This window comes from Euprymna scolopes, chromosome 26 (assembly GCF_053919585.1).
Source record: "Euprymna scolopes isolate OS-2025 chromosome 26, ASM5391958v1, whole genome shotgun sequence".
Classification (NCBI taxonomy): domain Eukaryota; kingdom Metazoa; phylum Mollusca; class Cephalopoda; order Sepiida; family Sepiolidae; genus Euprymna; species Euprymna scolopes.
Window position 1 is genome coordinate 6,083,700 of NC_136507.1, and position 23,764 is coordinate 6,107,463.

General features: G+C 36.3%; 1 protein-coding gene across 7 annotated transcripts in view; it reads right to left on the bottom strand.

Annotated features, from left to right (window-relative positions):
• The window catches only part of LOC145247907 (uncharacterized), a 151,029-nt gene extending 140,076 nt beyond the window's left edge, over positions 1 to 10,953 (bottom strand). For all 7 annotated transcript variants that reach the window (XM_080109536.1, XM_080109535.1, XM_080109534.1 and 4 more), the window contains exon 1: positions 10,406 to 10,953. In XM_080109536.1, coding sequence (XP_079965662.1) covers positions 10,406 to 10,738 — 333 coding nt within the window. In that variant the 5' untranslated portion in view covers positions 10,739 to 10,953. The remainder of the gene's footprint in view (positions 1 to 10,405) is intronic.
• Positions 10,954 to 23,764: the final 12,811 nt, after the last annotated feature.

Genomic DNA, 23,764 nt, shown 5'->3' on the forward strand with positions numbered 1-23,764 from the left:
ATTATTAATTTGTATTATTAATAAATATTATTAATTTGTATTATTAATAAATATTATTAATTTGTATTATTAATAAATATTATTAATTTGTATTATTAATAAATATTATTAATTTGTATTATTAATAAATATTATAAATGATAAATCATTACAAGTAAAATTCACGTTTCGTTGTTAGATAAACATGACATCAGTTCAAATTTTGTGGCTATTTTGTGTTGCTTCGGCTTCTTTCACGTAATATTGATACTTTTCAAGTATGATTTTCTCAATTTTAGTTGCATAATACTATTTTAATTAGAATGATTCTTTGTTTCACAAATAACAAAAAAACAAAAATAAAAAACAACAAAAATAACAAAAACAACAAAAATAACAAAAATAACAAAAACAATAAAAATAACAAAAATAACAAAATAACAAAAATAACAAAAATAACAAAAATAACAAAATAAATAAATAACAAAAATAACAAAATAAATAAATAACAAAAATAACAAAATAACAAAAATAACAAAATAACAAAAATAACAAAAACAATGAAAATAACAGAAACAACAAAAATAAAAGAAACAACAAAAAAAAACAAAAACAAAAATAACAAAGACCACAAAAATAACAAAAATAACAAAGACAACAGAAATAACAAAAACAACAAAAAAACAAAAAAAACAAAAATAACAAAAACAACAAAAAAACAAAAATAACAAAAACAACAAAAAAAACAAAAATAACAAAAAATAACAAAAACAACAAAAATAAAAAAAACAACAAAAACAACAAAAAAAACAAAAATAACAAAAACAACAAAAATAACAAAAATAACAAAAATAACAGAAATAACAAAAAAAATAACAAAAACAACAAAAATAACAAAAACGACAACAAAAAATAACAAAATCAACGAAAATTCAAAAACAAAGATAACAAAAACAACAAAAATAACAAAAACAACAAAACAACATAAAACAACAAAAACAACAAAAATTACAAAAAACAACAAAAACAACAAAAATAACAAAAAAACAACAAAAATAACAAGACAACAAAAATAACAAAAATAACAAAGACAACAGAAATAACAAAAACAAAAAAAACAACAAAAATAACAAAAATAACAAAAACAACAAAAATAACAAAAATAACAAAAACACCAAAAATTACAAAAAAAACAACAAAAAACAAAAATAACAAAAACAACAAAAACAACAAAAAAAAACAAAAATAAAAAAAAAAAACAACAAAAAAAAACAAAAATAACAAAAATAACAAAAACAACAAAAATAACAAAAATAACAAAAACAACAACAAAAAATAACAAAAACAACGAAAATTACAAAAACAAAAATAACAAAAACAACAAAAATAACAAAAACAACAAAACAAGATAAAACAACAAAAACAACAAAAATAACAAAAAACAACAAAAACAACAAAAATAGCAAAAAAAAACAACAAAAATAACAAAAGACAACAAAAATAACAAAAGACAACAAAAATAACAAAAAACAACAAAAATAACAAAAAGCAACAAAAATAACAAAAACAACAAAAATAACAAAAATAACAAAAACAATAAAAATAGCAGAAACAACAAAATAAAAGAAACAACAAAAAAAACAAAAACAAAAATAACAAAAACAACAAAAATAACAAAGACAAGAAAAATAACAAAGACAACAGAAATAAGAAAAATAACAAAAATAACAAAAACAACAAAAATAACAAAAAATAACAAAAACAAAAAACAACAAAAATAACAAAATAACAAAAGCAACAAAAATAACAAAAACAACAAAAATAACAAAAAACAACAAAAATAACAAAAAACAACAAAAACAACAAAAATAACAAAAAATAACAAAAACAAAAAACAACAAAAGCAACAAAAACAACAAAAATAACAAATATTTAAAATATGTCGTTTTAAGCGAAAACGATGGTAAATGTTTATTTTAATTAACACAACGCCGACTATTCTATTCTGTATTTTCAGGGGGTACTTATCGAGGCCTCTGAAAATGAATCTAGCCTTTAAACCCGTCGAAAATTTACTGTTTGCATGGTATTAACCCCTGGACACTGGGACTGTTTTGTGCCATTTCCCTGCCTTCATTAATGCTTTTCTTACATGGTGCGTTCGCGCGCACACGCGTGGTAAAGTGACTTGTCACATCTCGAAGGAATCTTTAGCGGACATTTGAAATAAGAAAGTTTTCCAAAAGAAAAAAAAGGGGGAGGTCATTTTTTTGTGTTGTTACGTAGTTTTTAATGCTTTTCAATTGATTTAGAAGATTAAGTTGGTGCTTCTGCACTTTTTCCACCGCGCTATTTTTAAATAATTTTTTCAGCTTAAATTCTAGCTTCATATCTTTTTTTATTATTAAATTGTTAGATGGAAGCACAGAATAGTTACAAAACTCCCTCCCCTCCACATGTTAAGAATGGCGTTATTATTTCAGTAGGGTGGATTTTGAGAATGGAGTCTTAGAATGGGAAACCAATAAAGACGATCAAACCCTCGCTGAACAAGCCCCGGAAATAAATCTAATTACCGACCCCTCTAATGACGAATATGACAAAGCCAGGAAGAGAGAACTCCAAAGTTGGGCTGAACATAAAGTCTACACACAAGTGCTAGATCAGGGCCAACCAAAGATAAGCACAAGATGGGTCTACACTAACAAAGAATCCAATGGCAAACGAACCTTTAAGACCAGACTTGTTGCCAAAGGCTTTCAAGATAAAGATGCCTGCAATGTTAGAAATGATTCCCCAACATGTTCCAAAGAAAGTTTAACAAAGTTTGACAATCTTGGGAGTTATGTCAGCAAGTGGTTGGATATGCAAATCCATGGACATTAAAAATGCCTTTCTACAGAGTAAACAGTTAGATCGACCCGTTTACCTTCTTCCACCAAAAGAAGCCAATGTACCTCCTAGTTGCATTTGAAAATTATCCAAATGTGTATATGGTCTAACTGACGCATCTCGATCCTGATACCTAACACTTAGAGAAGAACTGGTAAAGCTAGGGGACACACCATCGAAATATGACCAAGCTATTTTCACTTGGCATTTTAAAAATAAGCTACAAGGCATAATTGCCACTCATGTTGATGATTTCTGCTTTGCTGGGTCAGACACTTTTGAAAACAAAGCTTCATAAACTTTTCAAAATAAAATCTGAAGAAGTTGCTAAGTTTCAATATATTGGATTAGAAATTAAAAAATCCAATAATAACATCAATATTGGAAAAGATGAATATACAAAGAAACTCAGACACATTCCGCTGCAGAATGGAAGAAGGTTGGAAGATAAGCTAACATCAACTGAGATCACCGAGGCCAGGCAGCTAATAGGTCAGCTCAACTGGCTAGCCACCCAAACGAGACCGGACCTCAGTTTTGATGTTAGTACCTTAAGTTCCATATTAAAACAAGAAAATGTGGAATGCATTAAACAAATTAATCGAACCATAAAAAAGGCCAAAAAGGAGAAATCTCAAATTCACATTCCAAATCTAGGAAACCCTAAATTGCTGCAAATCATAGCATACAGCGATGCATCCTTTGCTAACCTAACTGATGGTGGATCACAAGGTGGCTACATAATTTTTTTAGTAGGTAACAACAACCATATATAACCTGGAAATAGCCTGGCAATCTAAACGCATCAAAATAGTCAAGAGCACTCTTGGTGCAGAGATTTTGGCCATGGTTGATCTCACTGAAGCCTGCCTTTATTACAGAAAATTGATATTAGATCTGTTACAACTGGAAGATAACCCTACTAACATCAAGATAACATGCAAAACAGACAATTCCTGTTTGTATGATGCGGTGCATTCTACTACACAAATACTTGACAAAAGACTGCGAATTGAAATGGCAATACTTAGAGAAATGGTTGACAGAGGAGAAATTACAGAGATATCTTGGATACCCACTGATAAACAGATTGCTGATGGTTTAACCAAAAAGGGAGTCCCCTCCTTTAAAATTCTTGGATTCACATCTGAACCAAAGGAATCATCAGTTTAATTTTAAAATGTGGAATCATTCAATTTTGTTCAGCCATTTCCTTTTTTTCCTTTTCTCTGCAGATAACTTTTTGATGCTGTCTCCTGAAAAGTCCATCCTTAGTGCCAGAAAGGAAAGTGGGGAAGTGTTAATTTCTCAGAGGCTTCACACTCTATGAAACCTTTTCTTGCAGCATGCATTGCATTGAGGTTGTCAGCAACAATTTGGCTTGTACTTACACCTTCTAGTGCAGGAAGTTGATCATTCAAAAGGGAAGGCAGGTTAGGATTTTCACCAAAAACCAGCTGGTTAGGACTATAATCATATGAATTGTGAAGTGCATTCTTGGCATTGACAGCCCATGATAGTGCAACTTCAAAATTACACTGGACGTCTTCTAGTGTCTTCTTGACCATTTCTCCCAGAACGCCATTGTGCCTTTCATTTAATCCATTACTCCAAGGAGATTGTGCGGCAGTGGTACGGACTACAATATTCAGGTTTTGAGCCATGTCTCGGAAGAATTGATTGTCAAATTCTTTGCCATTATCAGTAAGGAAGGCTCCTGAGGCACCAAAATATGCAATCCAGTGTTTGAAGATGGCATTAAGGATATCAGAACTTTCCTTACCTGTAAGTCGGACAGCAACACTATATCTTGTTGCATGGTCAACCAGGTGTAGTACTTTATGTCCATTAATTTCCTTTATGTCCATGGCTACAGTCTGGTTGAAATAAGTTCCCAAGGGAAATCCTACAACAGGTCGAGGTGCAGACTTTTTATACCTGATGCAGGTCTGACAGGTAAGAGGGAGTTTCCTTAAGATGTCCATAAATTCAGCATCTTTTAAACAAGCACTTCTGACAAGATCACATAGTTTTTGTGCACTGGGGTGGCTGAATTGTCGATGTAATTTGGTGGCAATTTTCAATTTTTCTTCTTTGCCTTTTTTATTTATATTGTTTAGAAATAAAATATATTGTAACTTACCCCAGTCCGGTAGAGGTCTGGATATAGGGATGTGGTAGTGGCCAGAAGTGGTGCACATTAATTTTATTCTTTTGCCAAACATTTCTGCTTTGTCATCATTAAAGTTGAGGGTCGTCTGCATCCTTTCCATTGCGGTTTTGCTTAGAGGAATATCAGCATCAACAACATCACTTGTTATTTTAATGTTCATTTTAGCAATGATACATGGTAGAGTTACACTTTTGAGTGATTTTATTTTAATGCCGTCACCGAATTTGAAGGACTTTGTGCCTTCTTCGTAGGGAATTTCGTTTTTTTGAATCCTCAGGCAAAGTTTCAAGAAAACACTCTAGCCATTTCTTTCCGCATACGGTGGCACTCGCTCCTGAATCCAAGATGGCAGAGTTTATTGTCTGACCAAGAAGCGTATTGTCAACTTTCTCTTGGTTGAGCAACACTATATTGGCGATTTCTTCACAGTTCTCGTTTACATCATGGCGGTCGTTTTTATACTCATTTAAAAATACCATGCTTTCTTGTGTGTGGTAATTATTTTTGGAATAGGGACACTTGTTGGCAAAGTGAAATTTGCAATCACAAATGTAACAATTATTCGAGATTTTTCGATTTGAACGTCGGTTAAAATTATCGTGAGACCACTTTTTCTTATTACTGTTGCTATCGCCGGCGGGTAAAGGGGAAGGCTTGTGATAACGTCGTGCATATAGGATTTCGTCGTTCTGTGTATGTGTGTCCACCTGACTGTAAGTGAGGCCACCGCCACCATCAGCAGACACGCTGTAAGCAACATTGTCTATTTCTTTTTTGACACACATGGATCGCTGATAAGAGGATTTGGTAGGGGTTACATTTCCACGAGTGATTTTTTTTAATTGCGTAGCCATATCGTTTAGGGTGAGGTTATTTATTGTTGCTCTAATTAATCTCTCATTTTCGGGGCTGAGATTGGCAGATTTAAGGGCGTGATAAGCCAGGACTGGTTAAGGTAAAAGTATTTGAAATTCTCTGAGTTTCGCCACGTGTCGGTTGAATTCAATCAAATAGTCATTTATGGAAGTGTCGGGTTCACGATGGTAATTTTCGAAATTCTCTTAACAAATAAATGCAGATTGGTTTTTGTCTTCCATAAAAAGTGTATCCAGTTTTTCAACGAGATTGTCCATTCCTTCCTCGGCATTTAGTAATGAGATGTCCATTTCTAATACAGCTGTCCAAGCTTGTCCCGTGAGGGACAAAAATACGGCCGGCGCCTGACGAGAGGGCGGAATATTTGTAGCTAACTGCCATAGTTGGATTTCTCTTTTCCATGAATCGTAAAATTCCGGGTTTAATTTGGTGGTTCAAATATTCTGGAACTCATTTCATTTCGCTCTGCTACCAGATGTTAAAGTGAAATAAATAATATCCAGACAATGATGTGGTAAATGGAAAAGATGTTTATTCAGAGTACCGACGTGTGCGACTTGTCTCGAAGAGAAGTCTGGAACAATCTGTTTTCCCTCCGAACTCTAGCGGCCCTTCTCCAATACAAGGGGAGATCATCAGTCTGTCCTTGGGCCGGGTAACTAGGATGGGACATTAACAAGCTTACACCACTGCATTTATATTTGCCCTCTATCACCCCATCAACAGTGGGGTTACTATCTTTAAGAGCATATCTGAGAAAATTGACCACATCCTGTCTGCTCATCCTTCGGCTAACATTCACATTTGCGGTGACTTCAATGTCCATAATGTGGAATGGCTGACCAACTCAAATAAAACCAATGACGAGGGGAGGTTTTGTCATGATTTTTCCATTGCCTATGACCTCGCTCAGATTGTTCACGAACCCACCCGTGTGCCCGATACACCCAGTCAATATGCAAGCCTTCTAGACCTTTTCCTCACAACTTCCCCTGAGCTGTGTTCATGTTCTATTCTATCTCCTCTGGGATCCTCTGACCACTCTGTTGTAGCAGTTAAGATAAAAATGGAATGTAATAAGTCTTCAGACGTACCTCTCCACCATACTGTATATCCATACTCTATGGCTGACTGGGATAGCTTCCGTATATTCATATCTGACCTACCCCTGCATTCCATGTTTAAAAAGGATGTGTCCTAGTATCAGACCTGACCGAATGGTTAATTGTAGGCATAGACCAATTCATACCATCCAAAATATTCCAACAAAAACCTAACAGCCAGCCATGGTTCTCCCCTGAATGTGCTGCTGCCATCGCGCACAGAAATCACTTTTTCCATAGCTACCAACGTAATAGATGTACTGAGACTAAAGCTGCTTTCAGGACTGCCAGCAACCACTGTAAAAGAGTAATAAAACATGCAAGAGAGCTATATGCTCAGTCTGTTAAATCCAAAGTAGCTGAGCAGCGGCTTGGTTCCCACCAGTTCTGTGAAATAGCAAACAGGATCTTGAACAGAAGCGTGCGTTCTATCCAAACTATCATCAATGAACCTGAGGTCATCTCGTCAGCATCAGACAAGGCCAGACTATTTGCCAAGAACTTTGCAGCTAATTCTACCCTATGCGACAATGACCATCAACTCCCTGTATTTCCTCCTATAACAGACAACATGCTATGCAACATACAAATATCTGTGCATGAGGTCGCCAAGCTAATCAAGAACCTTGATTCCAGTAAAGCAACTGGCTCTGATGGCATTCCAGTTATAGTGCTGAAAAAGCTCTAACCAGAACTTGCCCCGATACTTACAAAACTGTTTAAGGGTTGCCTTAAGGAGAAGTGCTTTCCAACACTCTGGAAAACCTCATCAGTATGCCCTGTATTTAAGAATTCAGGTGAAAAGTCATCTCCCTCTTAGTACAGACCAATAAGTCTCCTGTGTGTCATGAGTCAGTTGTTGAAATCTTTTAAATAAAGAAGTAGTCAACCACCTCAACAGAAACAACCTTCTTAGTGACACACAATATGGTTTCCGCTCTGCAAGATCTACAGCAGATGTGCTAACGGTTACATTACATAGGATTAGTGAATCTCTTGACAAAGGTTTCCTTTCCAGGGCAATTGCTCTTGACATATCAAAGGCCTTCAATAAGGTATGGCATAAGATTTCCAGCTACGGTATTACTGGAAATGTTTTCTCAATCATTAAATCATTTCTCTCTGATAGGTTCATAAGAGTAGTGGTTGATGGGCAGATATCAGAGGCCCACAGTATTAATGCTGGTGTCCCCTGGGGTCCATCCTGGGCCCAACTCTCTTCCTGATCTACATCAATGATCTCCCAAAACATATACTTAAATCATTCGTTGACATCTATGCTGATGACACGACCATCTATGGCAACACATCAAAGGCCGTAAATGACAAAGCTCTCTCTAATTCCCTCTCCTCTGATCTTGAGCGCGTGGTACAATGGGGGGAGAGGTGGCTGGTCACTTTAAATGCATCCAAAACCAAGCTTCTATCTTTACATCATCAACGCTTTGATCCTCATCTGGCATCAATTGAAATGGATGGCTCTCGTCTTGCGGAGGCTCCATGTTTTGACAAGCTTCTGGGTTTGACCTTTATTCTTGATCTGAAATGGAACACGTACATCAAATCTGTTGCCAGGGACGCTGGGAAAATGGTGGGATCCTTCTACAGCTCCAGAAGATATCTCACTACTACTAAGTATCTGTATAAAAGCCAAGTACGTCCAAGGATGGAGTACTGCTGTCACATCTGGGCAGGAGCTGCTAAAAACAGCCTATCCTGCCTTGACAGAGTACAAAATAGACTTTGTGGTTTAGTGGGGGATGCCCTTTTCTCTTCCTTCCAACCTCTCTCCCACAGAAGAGACGTTGCGAGCCTGTCTTTGTTTTATCGTTATTTCCATGGCAGGTGCTAGTTTGAGCTCAAATCCCTCGTCTCCCGTCGCCAATCTTTCACGAGAAACACCCGTCTGGCTGAAGCTACTGTCAATATTTTCCCCACTCTCTATCTGTGCCTAAATCCAAACGTAGATTCCATGAGCAAAGCTTCTTTCTTAGAACTGCACGGCAGTGGAACTCTCTGCCGCTTGCCTGTTTCTCACCTGACTACAACTTGGACGTCTTCAAGTCCAACATAAACAAACTCCTGACAAACCGCCCCCTTAAGTAAGACACTCTATCAAAACCCCCAATACTAATGATTACTACAATACTATCTCATTGATTACTGTACACGCAATAACCCTTATCCCTGAGTGGCCTCCGGGCCTTGATAAGTGGTGACTCCCATGTAAAAAAAAAAAAAAAAATACAAGTTCTATAATTGAATACCTCTCTCTAAAAAAAGAACGAAAAACATGTTTTTGTAAACCGCTCTTGAAAACTGAATTTTTTTTTATCAATTATAAAGCATTAAAAATTACGTAACAACACAAAAAATGAACTACCTTTTTGGGGGAGAAAATGTTCTTATTTAAAATGTCAGCTAAATATTCCTTTGCGATGTGACAAGTCACTTTACTACGCGCGTGCGCGCGAACGCATCATGGAAGAAAGGCGCTAACAAAGGCGGTGAAATGGTGCAAAACAGTCCCAGGATCCATGCAAACGGTAAATTTTCGACGGGTTTAAATGCTAGATTCGTTTTCAGCGACCTCTATAACCCTTAAAAACACAAACCAGAATGGTCGGCGTAGTGAGTGCTACAGTTAAAATAAACATTTACCAAAACAATATTGCGTACTTAATTGCCATGTCGAAAATAGTAATATATCCAAAAATTACGGAAAGCCATCGAGTAAAACAACTGTTATTGTTTTTAGTAAAAAAAGGGTTTGTATTACTGTACACATAGATTCGAAAAAGTTGTCAAAAAACAAATATATAACAAACAAATGTTATCAAAGGCAAGATAAGTTACTTTTCTACCAAACTGGATATAATTCACGTGTTTTTATTCAATTTAACATGTTTATTCAGCTTGAAAAACATACAGTGTTTACCGATGTATTGGAAAATTCAAAATGGCGGTCGACTCTCTCTTAAACACGGTAAGTTCGGGAAAAGGTGTTATAAATAATAAACTAGACAAAATACTGTTAGAAATTCGCTCAATATATATTACCGTGACAATCGTGACATAGGTTGTTGACATATATTCGGTGTTTTTTTTTAAATAGTATTTTGTCTAGTTTATTATTTATAACACCTTTTCCCGAACTTACCGTGTTTAAGAGAGAGTCGGCCGCCATTTTGAATTTTCCATTCAAACCCAAAAATCTATTGCTAAAATGTTTGCTGCCATTAAAATGTAATCTAAAATTTGAGAGAGAGAGAGAGAGAGAGAGAGAGAGAGAGAGAGAGAGAAAGAGAGAGAGAGAACAACATTAAAAAGTGGCAAAAGATATGGGAATCTAAAATAAAAAGAAAATGTTTAAATTTCTTACCAGAGAATTTCGTGCGTTTTTGGTTTGTTTCCCCGCGGTCTTTCTTAAAAATCCATGCCCGAAGCCATTAGAAATATGATGGATAACATCGGTGTTGTTAGCCTCATCGTCAGCTGCAGACCGAGACCCTAAGGGTTTCTCTGGCGTTAATCCACTACCTTTGACGTTGAGTTTTGGGATTTCCGACGTTTTCGTACGACTGAAACATTCGAAGCCATGATTACTTAGAAGCGGGAATTTCGTCCGTAGCGACGGAGATGAATGATGGAAAACGTGTCTGATCGGTTTCGGTCTTAAAAAGTCCGGTTTTTGGTCATTGGCAAAAACTTGCATGGTCCTTATTGCAACCCCCCTCAAATTACCCAGATTTTGGCCGTGGTCGATAGTGTCGCTAGTTTAATTAAGCTAATAAATACCTTCAAATTCTTGAAGGGTAAGAGAATAAAAACCGTGAACTCATTCTACTAAACTAACTCCGCTATTTTGTGATTTAATCATTTTGACAAGAATAAACAAGCAAAGAGATCAGAAAAGAAGAAAAAGAAAATAAGAACAAGAAAAAATAAACAATAACAACAAAAATAAATAAATAAAGACGGAGAAAAGAAAAATAAGGAAATGGTAACGGGAGGGAAGAAATAAACAAAATCGTATCTATAGAGTTCTCAAGTCACAGAGACAAAGATTCGTTGTTCTTCCAAGTAAGTTTTTTCTTTCTTTTTCTTTTTTCCTTCTTTTTTTTTTTTTTTTTTTGAGCATGTTGGCTTAAAAGTTGTTGAGAAGAGCCGTCGTCTAGGTCAACGACGACTTGGGGGGTAAAAATTCAACTTGACTAAAAGAGGTGCTATGAGCTTTTAAGTACTACCTGATTAAGTACTGCCTTTAAAGTTTTTTAGCGTAACAATTTATTTGCACATTAAACAACATTCATTTACAAGTTCTTTTAAGGAAACCGAATAAATCAAGAATTAAACGCACATAACCATCGGTGAACAAAAACACTAGAAGAATACTCGTCATAGGACGGATGAAATTAATTCTCTGAACAAAACAGTTTTGCACCACTTTTATGCCCTCTTACAAAGATTAAAATCAAGGTACAATATTCCAAGTTTGATCAAAATTCATTTCATGATTTTGATTATAAAAATTATCTAAAACTTAAACTGAAAGCGTCTTAAGAAGAAATTGAAATTCGGAGAATCTGTTAGAAATTTCTTTCTCACGTTTCTCATTTTCCTCCCTGCAGAAGCAAATGAATTCCACAAAAAAAAAGCCATACCTTTAAGCTCAAAATTTATTCACAATGTAACAGCAGTGAAAGTTCTTTGGTTCTGGTAAGTCCTTTGCAAAATGGTGGCCTGATTTGCCTCCCATACGCATGGAGCCTTTAGTATGAATTCCTATTGTTGGAATGTTAGTTCATTGTTCTTTTGGAAGGATCCATAAAAATCCTGGAGAACATGGTGGGAATGCTGGCGCCTATAATCAGGCATAATGTGAGCCCCATGGGCCTCAAGAAGAAATAAGATAAGTTCCAATAATCGGAATAATAACATGCCGAACAGTAGTAGAATGTGCGCGAACCTTTTCTAGTCTCACACAAAAACACGTGTTCACATCTCAAGCTATATTACTTGTCATATACATACGCGCACACAAACATACGCACCCATGTCCACACACATACATATATTCACGTTCGCGTACATACACTCACATTCACGTGTATACACACACACACGCTAACATACACACATGTACGTGCAGACGTACGCACACATGTGCAACGTCACTTCTCCTTTGAAGGAAATCCACACATGCACAAAAGACCACCGGAAACAACTATAAAAGCAAGAGACAAGCTGTTTTCTTCCCTTTTCCAACTCGCCTTCCGAGCTGAGTGGTCTACGGACCAGCCACCGCCGTTTCGGCAAGCGCCCACTCGCCTCACACCACCCGCTACTATGCATGGGACAAGAATTAACAGGCAGTACGTACACCTTATACGCTTTCTCTCTCCATGAACTGGATTGACATTCTCACTCTTTCTCTCTATATATATACAACTTGTGCCTGAGAATACCTTCGCGTAGCTGACTGCTAACATGGCGCACAGCTTTATTGATGTCAACCCTCTATCTTTTTCTTTGTCTACACGCTGGACTGTCATTCCCACTTCCACTACATTGCTCACTTCTCTTTCCACGTGCGGACATGAACACATGCTATACCTAAAACATTCATTCTTCAAAAGTAAATAAACGACACGTTCGTTTTATCCAGCAATTGAGTTTTTGTTTCCTTCATTCCATTCGTTTCCTTATTTTCTTTTGTAACGGAATTAGGATTTATATATCCTAGTCCTCTACAAATGATGGTGACCCTGTTATTTAAAAATGAAATGGATGCGTTTGAACGAAACACTCATACACACACACCCTCACTCTCTCTACAACAATAGACTTTCCCTCTCACCAGTTAACAGCGAGAGACGCACGCCAAACTAAACACGTGTTGTACCCTTTTCTTTCAATTGTTTCTTCACGAAATAAATACTAGTTCGTTTAATTCAATTTAACACGTAGTTCGTCTCTTTCTCAATTCAATTCATTTTCCCTATTTTTCACCACCACCACAAATTGGCAACACCCGAACGCGAGAGGAACACGCATTTCCTCCTATAACCACAAGTCCACCATAAACTAGAGACCACGACGAGACGTGAAACGAACAAGCATGGTGACCCTACCTTTTTGAAATTGTTTTGAGCGAGACGCGCGTTTTATTTGATAAAGAAAAAAAACGAATATTTCAACAAAGAAAAACAAGTGAACTACTACTGACAAGACCTCAACGAACTACAATGACGAAACCCCTCGTCAGACTCGGCAGAAAAATAGACACGGAGCTGTCGACTTCATATCGAATATAAAGAAAAATTCGAGCTCAACAAACATTTTTCACGGTTTCCTGACATTACCCTGCAACAAACGCGAAGAGCAAAATCACATAGGCCTATACACATTCTCTCCCGCACAGCAGACGCAACAACAAAGAAACAATTACAGGACATCCCTATCAACACATAGGAACAGAAGTTGAATCAACAATACGAGTTGAGATACACCACGCACGCTGATAAACTCACAACTTGGAAGTTACGTTGACAGCCGGTAACCACAATTACCATTCAACACGAACGAATGTGCAACTAGCACTCGTACAAACAATGTACACACTACCGCAGAACCACTTGTGAAGACACCGTCAACTTGACACACGACGTCAACACGAAACAAAAATTTTCCTTCCAAACGTACAATTCACTTCATTGTCCAAGCAACTCGTTGCATGTGTCAGCACAAATGAAACCAAACAAACAAATGTCAGCCTAAAAAAAGAGTAAACGCCTTTTCCACGCATAAGTAAATACTTTTTTTTACGAACACTCTCCGTTTTTGACGTTTTTTTTTTAAACAACCACACAGCAAAAAAACAGGAGGAAAAGTCAATTGCCGAAAACATTACTTACAAAAAAATATATATATATATATATATATATATATATATATATATATATATATACACTGCATATTTTTTTTTTCTGGGAAGGGGAGTATTGCGCGAGCCTTTTCTAGTCTCACACAAAAACACGTGCTCACATCTCAAGCTATATTACTTGTCATATACATACGTGCACACAAACATACGCGCGCACGTCCACACGTGTACATATATTCACATTCGCGTACATACACTCACATTCATGTGTATACACACACACGCTAACGTACACACATGTACACGCACATGTACGCACACATGGGCAATGTCACTTCCCCTTTGAAGGAAATCCACACATACGCAATGGACCACCGGAAACAACTATAAAAGCAAGAGACAAGCTGTTTCCTACCCTTTTCCAACTCGCCTTCCGAGCTGAGTGGTCTATGGACCAGCTGCCGCTGTTTCGGCAAGTGTGTGCGCCTCACGCCACCTGCTACTATGCGTGGGACAAGAGTTAACAGGCAGTACGTACACCTTATACGCTTTCTCTCTCCATGAACTGGATTGACATTCTCACTTTTTCTCTATATATATATACAACTTGTGCTTGAGAATACCTTCACGTAGCTGACTGCTAACATGGCGCACAGCTTTATTGATGTCAACCCTCTATCTTTTTCTTTGTCTACACGCTGGACTGTCATTCCCACTTCCACTACATTGCTAACTTCTCTTTCCACGTGCGGACATGAACACATGTTATACCTAAAACATTCATTCTTCAACAGTAAATAAACGACACGTTCGTTTTATCCAGCAATTGAGTTTTTGTTTCCTTCATTTCATTCGTTTCCTTATTTTCTTTTGTAACGGAATTAGGATTTATATATGTCCTAGTCCTCTCCAAATGTCTTCCTTGATTTCAATAGGTTCAGCAAAATACGATGTCTCTGCTTGTAGAGATGAGTTCTTCATTCACCGACTGTTTGGTGTCCATGAAGGAATTGTCTTGGCTCCCTAGTGAGGGAACCATTGGTTTGAGTCTGTATCGTTCCATGTTCTTTCTCAGACTGAAAAATAAACGCATGAATACAAAAAAAGGCACCAAGTCAAATCACCTGACACATTCAAATTTAAACCAATCACAGACCGCCTACGAAACTGTGTAGGTGGCCTAAAAGAAACATGGCAGTTGAATGTGGAATTTCTCACAAATTTTACATAATTTGATGCAAATCTGTAATTGTTAAAATTTTGATGAAGGAATATTTTTTGTTTATTTTTGTTTTTATACATAATCGGCAGTCTGGTATTTGGTGGAAGGGATACACTCTGTTGACCTACCTTTCTCAGGTCGCTTGCCCTCTGCCCCCACCGCCGCTCATCATCATCATCATCATCATCATCATCATCATCATCATCATCAGCAGCAGCAGCAGCAACAGCAGCCCCCCCCTCCTTTTGCTTGTATCATGACGACTATTAACCCCTTTTCTTGTGGCCTGACTACTAATAACCTCTCTTCCCTGTAGTGCGGGGTGGGGGGGTAGTGATTTTCTGTTATTTTCCAGTGGAGGGAAGACATGAAATTCTCTGCTCCGTCTGGTAATATAGACGTTAAAAATATTTTATTTGTACACTTTTGCATAGTGACAGTAGCGGCTTTTATTCTCCTTTGAATTTAAACGTATCTTCACAAAGGAAGAAATATTTTACCCCTTTTCTCCTATTAAATACCAAATGGAGTTTATTTGTTTGTGATTCCTATTCGAGGACAAAACCCTTTTTGGACAAAAAGAAGACATACAACTATTCCATTGAATTAAGGAATTTCAGCCTATTCAAGCAACTTCAAAGAAGAGTCAAGAGTCTGAGAACTCTTAAGCCCAAGTGATTTAACAGGAATTCCCCTTTTGAGAGAAAAGACCTTTTATAAAACGTTTTTGTCTTGTTTTGTTTACATTACTGTTGGGCTAGCACGCCATAATTTCATGCCTTTGAAGGTAATATTTTAAAAGAAAGACTTTGAGAAAAGGGAACTTTGAACAAAGATGTTAAAAGAAAGAAGCATGCAAAAACAGAAAACTGAAAAAAAGTTGGAAAAAATGAAGATATTCCCTGTTTCCCCCTGAAATTGTCATTTGTCTTTTCGGGCCGAGAAGATGTCTTTATCGCTCGAATTGATAAAAAGTTGTTTAAGATTGTCTCTCTGTTAGAAACCCTTTTTTCTTGTCTGTTCTGTTTGTTTATCCCTTTTTTTTATAATTTAAATTGTTTTAAATTTACATGTTTACTTAAGGGGTTTTACCCTAGCTTTGGAAAATAAAAGCAACCTTAATATTTTATTTCTTTTAATAAAATTTGGATCAATTTAATTACCTTTCGAGTCTATCTTTTATTTGCACTTTTCTTTAGTTCCCCATTTCCGTAAAATTTGATTTATATGTTTTTTTTTCTTTTTCAATTTGTTACCTTGGAAAACGGATGTTGGCAACGATCCCAAAATTCCGTCAAAATATTTAAATTTTCTAATGGGAAGTTATGCCCATATTTTGGCCCCTAAAACTTTTCAAAATACCCCAAAGAACCTTAAATTTAGAGAATATTTATCAGTTGATATTTTAATATCTATTGTTCAAATTTCACAAATGTGCCCTTTTTGCATAAAACTAAATATATCCCACATTAGCCAACTTTACACCAATCAGTTGTGTTCTAAAAATCATAATTAAATAATTAGTTAATTAGTTTAATAGTGAATCCTTAATATAGACATATAAAAACAAACATGCATACCTAATTTTATATAAAGTAAAGATAAGTTGTTGTAAAATAGTGTTTAGAATTCCCCTAAAGTTAATGTTAACCCAAGTTGCTTTATATCAGCCGCTCAATGTTTTGGCCAGCTATTTTGTCAAGGGTAGACTATTTGGTTATTGAAATAAATATAAATTACATTTTAATGCAATTAAAAATATTAAATTGGACTTATTTCTAAAAGTGTTAATTTTATTTTTTTTTAAGCAAAAATTCCTTCATTAAAACGATAAAAAATCGTTCATTATTTAAGGATTTGTAACAACCACATGATTCTGATGTACCTTCTCTTATATTTACATGCAATCTCTCGCATGGCATCGAGCATGTGCTGTTATGCCCTGATTTGCATCGTGACTTGGGCATTTAAAACATAATGTGCATGTCTGCCTTTCCTTATTTTTTCCCAGCTCTGTTTTCTACACCAATATAAACAGTTTCAACTAAGATGCAGACCTGACAAGATCCAATCTTTTGTGGGATATTAATTCCCATTCGAGACTAAAAACCTTGACTTAATTACATTTATCTAATACATGCCAGCTAATCGAAGCAATCTTTTGTTCTTGTGTTGCTAACTCCTTCTGGTTCCTATACTGTTTGATGAAACTCTTAAATAAAGTTAATTTAATTGTGGAAATCTTTCTGAACTTTTTAGATGAGGATTGATAATTTGTATAATTTAAATTATTTGATATTACTATTCTCATCTTGAGTGTTATTATCACAATGTTTTACCTGATGTAAATTCTAACCTTCTTCAGGACCTGTGAATAAAGTTATGAGTAAAAAATCAGTTTTAAGTGGAACTATTCCGAGGCTTGAAAGTTGAGTCTTCAGTGTGAATGACACAAAGAATACGAAAGCAAATCATTTTAAGACTTCAAGAAACAACTGAGGAAAATGGAAAGTAACATTGGCCTAAATTTTGTGAGAATTACACTAAAGACGAGAATGCAGCTATAAAACGCCTATCTCAGACACGCATTGTAAGCCTCACCATTTCAGTCTGCAGATTAAAATCGATATTATTTTTGACATTTTTATTGACAAATGTAAGTGAAGCAGAAACATGAAAAATAACAATCTGTTGCAACGGTTTTATGTATTTTATGCATGGATGATCAATCTCGTTAGACATAATGAAAATATGGCAGTGGAGAAACAATTGAGTCAGATATGAAAATTGATTTTTATATTCAGACAGAACCTACAATTGCTAAAAGTTAGGTTCAGTCACCACTTCTCCAACAATGATGGTCTAAGTGCGGATATTACACTGCAGTTGGAGAACAACTCCCATTACTCTCGCTTCTCCTAATTTGTCCCTCAGTCCTCATATTTTAATGAGTGATTTTTCTGACAAAGGGAGAAAAAAAAGCTGTATTCTAGGTTGGCAGTATTTTGCATGAACAGTCGCCAGAGATGTCGGAAATTTTCTGTTTCTAAGTCTATTCTTGTAGCCATGTCACTAATACAGGGTTCTGGGGGTAAATGTTTTAACTGGGCTGACGTTATCCACATGATAGTCAGGGACCTGAACCTTAGACTAACCACTAAGGAGGCCATCCCATCAGCAGGTACTGGGGCTGCTGTATAGCCATTTGGTGAATGGATTCTGGACCATGCAGAAGTTTCTGGTGGGGCTTCTTGATGCTATATTAGTGGGTAATTGTTTCGGCTAACATTCACGTCTGTGGAGACTTCAATGTTCACAATGTGAAATGGTTAACCCACTTAAACAAGACAGATGATGAGGTGAGGTTCTGTCAAGATTTCTCCATTGCTTATGACCTCACTCAGTACAGTATATGAATACTCTATAGCTGACTGGGAGAGCTGGCATACATTTATATCAAATCTACCTCTGCATTCCATGTTTAAAAAACTGTCAAGAACTTTGCAGCTAATTCTATCCTATGCAACCAAGGCCCCCCCCCCCATATTTCCTCCTATATCAGAAAACATGCTATGTGACATACAAATATCTGTGTGTGATGTTGCCAAGCTAGTCAAAAACCTTGATTTCAGTTATGGCATTCCAATTATAGTGCTGAAAAAGCTTCAACCAGAACTAGCTCCCATACTTACAAAGCTGTTTAAGCATTGTCTTAAGGAGAATTGCTTTTCAACACCCTGGAAAATCTCATGAGTATGCCCCGTATTTAAGAATTCAGGTGAAAACTCATCTCCCTCTCAGTACAGACTAATAAGTCTCCTGTATATCATGAGTAAGTTGCTTGAATCTGTGTTAAATAGAGAAGTAGTCAATCACCTCAGCAAAAATAACCTTCTTAGTGACATGCAATATGGTTTCCATCCTGCTAGATCTACAACAGATGTGCTTACAGTCATATCTCATAGAATTAGCAAATCTCTTGACGAAGACTTCCTTTCCAGGGCAATTACTTTTGACATATTAAAGGCCTTTGATAGAGTATGGCATAAAGGCCTACTTTACAAGATCTCCAGCTATGGTATAGCTGGAAATGTCTTCTCAGTTATTAAATCATTTCTCTCTGATAGGTTCTTAGAAGTAGTGGTTGATGGGCAGAAATCAGAAACCCATAGTATTAATGCTGAGGTCCCTCAGCGTTCAATCCTGGGTCCAACTCTCAACATCAATGATCTTTCAAATCACATCCTTAGATTATTCGTAGACATTTATGCTGACAACACTACCATCTATGGTAGCACATCAAAGGCCATAAAGGGCTCTCTTTTCTGATCTTGAGCACATGGTACAATGAGGAAGGAAAGCAAACTTCTATCTTTACATCATCAACGTTCTGATTCCCATCTGGCATCAATTGAAATGAATGGGTCTCGTCTTGGAGAGGTTCCATGTTTTTACAAGCTTATGGGCTTGACCTTTACTCCTGATCTGAAATGGAACACGTACATCAAATCCATTGCCAAGGTCGCTGGAAAAATGGTGGGATCATTCTATCGATCCAGTAGATGTCTCACTACTGATGCAATTCTCTACCTATATAAGAGCCAGGTATGTCCAAGGATGGAGTATCCTTACCACATCTGGGCAGGAGTTGCTACAAAGATCTTATCCTGCCTTGCCAGAGTTCAGAATAGACTTTGTAGCCAAGTAGGAGATGTCCTGCGACCTCTTTCTCACAGAAGAGACATTGCGAGTTTGTCTCTGCTTTATCGTTATTTTCATGGCAAGTGCTCTCTGAGCTCCAATCTATGGTCCCCCATCTCCAAACTTTCACAAGAAACACTCGTCTAGCTGAAAATACTATTCATAATTTTCCCCACTCTTTATCTGTGCTTAAACCTCAACATAGATTCCATGAATAAAGCTTCTTTCTTAGAACTGCTCACCTGTGGAACTGTCTTCCATTTGCCTGCTTTCTAGCTGATTACAATATGGTTGTCTTCAAGTGCAACATAAACAAGTTCTTGATGAACTGTTCTCCTTAAGTAATTAAATTTACACAATTTACACTATGAACAATTCCTATGATATTGTCCCATTGACTACTGTACACTCTTTAACCCTTATCCTCGAGTGGCCTCTGGGCCTTAATAAGTGGTGGCTCCTATGTAAAAAAAAATTTTTTAAAATGCCAAATATGGTCACTTCTCCAACAATTCTGGTCAGGTGCGGACATCACCAACACATAGCACCAATACTACACTATTACCGTAAGGCCATCATGACCACCATCACCACCACCACCACAGATAATGCTACCACCACGACTAGTAAGACTACCACAATCGGTAACATCAGCAGATACACTAATACTGCCTATTTCGAGTACTACAGATAATGTTACTACAGCTAACACTGCAACCAACACCATCCTGAGTAATTCCATCACTAACATTGGTAACACCACCACCACCATCATTACTAACAAAATCGGCACCACCAAAGATATTGCTACCATCATCACTATCAAAGATAACACCAGCAAAGGCACTAGTACTACCACTACCATCATCACACACAACACCAATAAAGGCCATCACAGGTATTGCCACCATCACCACCACCATTGTTAGCAGCAAACACACCATCACCACTAACACTATTGTTAGCACTACCAACTGTAAAACAAACAGAGACACTAATACCACCACTACCAACAACACTATTACCACAAGTAACACCACCATCTCCATTGCCACAGCCAATATTAGCAACAGCAGCCACACCAACAGCACCGCCTGTACCTTCTCTATTGATAGAATTGAAGTAGATCATACACCTACTTGATTTAAAAAAAAAAGCTCCTGATGTATTTACTGTGTAAATGTATACGCACGTTTCTTTTGATGCTCTTCCCCCACCTACCCCAACCTATCTTTCACAGATTTAGTCTTTCTAGTAATTTAATCGCTTACAATTTTCTATTGACTTTGTTGCACAATACATGCGCAACCGTTTTATGAGTTTCTTTCTTTACCTGTTTGAAGAAATAGAATAAGTTGAACAACAGGCAAATTTTTTCTTATTTACCTGCTCACACAAGTTTTTACGATTTTCGGTGGCATTATTATACGGATCATTTTCTTATACTACCACTTGGATATTTTATTCAAATTTTATTTGGTAGTAAAGTTGCTTAATTATATTTTATGAGTGCAACTATCGAAAGTTTATGATAAATTAAAAATAATAGATTTAAATTTTTTTTATGATTGTCTACTGATTAGCTAGCAAAGCAGGAATGAATAAAAAACCATTTGAACTCCAGCTTCCAGTCCTGAACCTCATATTTACACCTTTTTGATTTTTATTTCTATAATTTAAAGTTAATTTAGTAAGTTATGAATAAAATAAAATAAAACGTTATCTTAAATGTTTATGAGTATTCAACACGAATTATTGTAAAAAAACAAAACAAAACCAAACAAAAAACTATTACAAAATTAATACGAGTTACAAAATTATACAACAGCCAGAAACTTAACAGAAAGCACCAAAGCAAGCACACTCCATACAACTGATCCGTACAAAGTCTGGCAGAAAGGTTATTTTTAATAAAGACTTGCGTAATTTGTTTTAATCATTAATCCATCCTGGGCCCAACTCTCTTCCTGATCTACAGTGATGATCTTCCAGGTCACATCCTTACATCGTTCGTAGACATTTATGCTGATGACACTACCATCTATGGTAGCACATCTAAGACCGTAAACGACCAAGTTCTCTCCTATTCTCTCTCTCTCTCTCTCTCTCTCTCTCTCTCTCTCTGATCTTGAGCATGTGGTGCAATGGGGAAAGAAGTGGCTGGTTACTTTTAATGCATCTAAAACCAAGCTTTTATCTTTACATCATCAACACTGATCCTCATCTAGCATCAATTCAAATGAATGGCTCTCGTTTTGGGGAGGCCTCATGTTTTGACAAACTTCTAGGCTTGACCTTTACTCCTGATCTGGAATCGAACACGTACATCAAATTTGTTGCCAGGTCCGTTATCTCTCCTTATGATTTAGAAGCAGCTACTACTAATGCGCATGCGTGAAGAAATTCACAATACACAAGTCAACCAATAATATTATTTTACTTGTAAAATGTTCCAGACCGGACTTATTGGTGGACAGAAGGGATCCAAATGCATAGGGTGACATTGTAGTGGAATAAGGAAATTGAGAAGTGTATCAAAGAAAATTGAAAATGAAAGAATTAGTGGATTAGGTTTGATGAATGGATAAGAAAAGATCAAGAGGAAAGCAAGAAGAGCAATTAAAAAAAAAAACAAGTGGGAGGCTATGAATGCCAGATTATCAGATATCCACAAAGGGATGAACAAAAGAACCAAGTATTCTAAACAAATAGTAAAGACAAATGTAGATATTGTTGGCAAGAAGTACATTTAAATTGACATTGGAATGTTAGAAGCAACAGAACAAGAAAGATGCTTGGAAATGTCACAAAGAGAAATTGTTGCATATCGAGTTTTAATGAAACCATGAAAATCTTGATCATTTGATCAAGCCACAAGAATTGAGAAAAAAAAAAATGGAAGCTGTGAGTAAGAATATTAAAGTTGGAGAACCCTCAAGCGTTGTTACAGGAATGTTGTAGGCTGCGGATGAAACAGGCACTGAGATGATCACAAACTTGACAAATGAAATCATAAAAGAGGTTATTGCAAAAAACTGGGAACTTTGTGATTTGTTACAATCACAACGTAGAATTAATTACAAAGGTTTAAAGTTGATGGATCAAGTTCCTAAAGTGATTGAGAGAATAATTGAGTATTCAATAAGAATTGACTTAATAGTTTGCTAGAGACTGCAAAGGTAAAATCTTTTGAACGTACCCCTTGGCAGCAAAATTCTCAGAAAAGAAAATGATTAAAAACTTGCCCTATGTCTCAATACACTTAATGTAAAATTTCAAATGTTTAGACGAAAAATTGGCTGAGTAATTTTGTAGAGAGCGCAGAGGTCAATTTTTTAAAACTTTGACCCTAATTTTGACCCCTTATAACAGTTATTGTTTTGGTCTCAAATCAAATTATAAAGTTAGATCCATGACCAAGTAACCTATATCTAAAATTTCAAGTGTTTAGACCCAAAATTGTCGGAGGAGTTTGGTAGAGTTATCAAAGGTCAAATCGTTGAACTTTGACCCCTTAACAGCCAAATTTCTAGGCGAAAACCGATTAAAAAGATTTTCCCAAATTTCAATATCCCTTATGTCGAATCTTGAATCTGTATACCGAAAGTTATTGCGTAGGGAAGTGTACACAGACAGACAGACAGACAGACAGACAGACAGACAAAAAGACACACACACACACACACACACATTTTCATTTTTATACATATACTAGCATGGGTGCCCGGCGTTTCCCGGGTGTTTGGAGGTGTGTATTGAGCAAAAAAAAAAAAAAAGTGGTAGTAGGAAGGCAGGCTCAAACCTGCACCACGAAAGAGGAAAAGACCGGGGAAAAAACGTGGTGTCTTTGCTGTTATGACCACCGGCAAACCGGAAGTGATGTAGGTTTAAATTGAGGCTAGACAATCGAAAAGAGGGATGGCTTTCGAAAA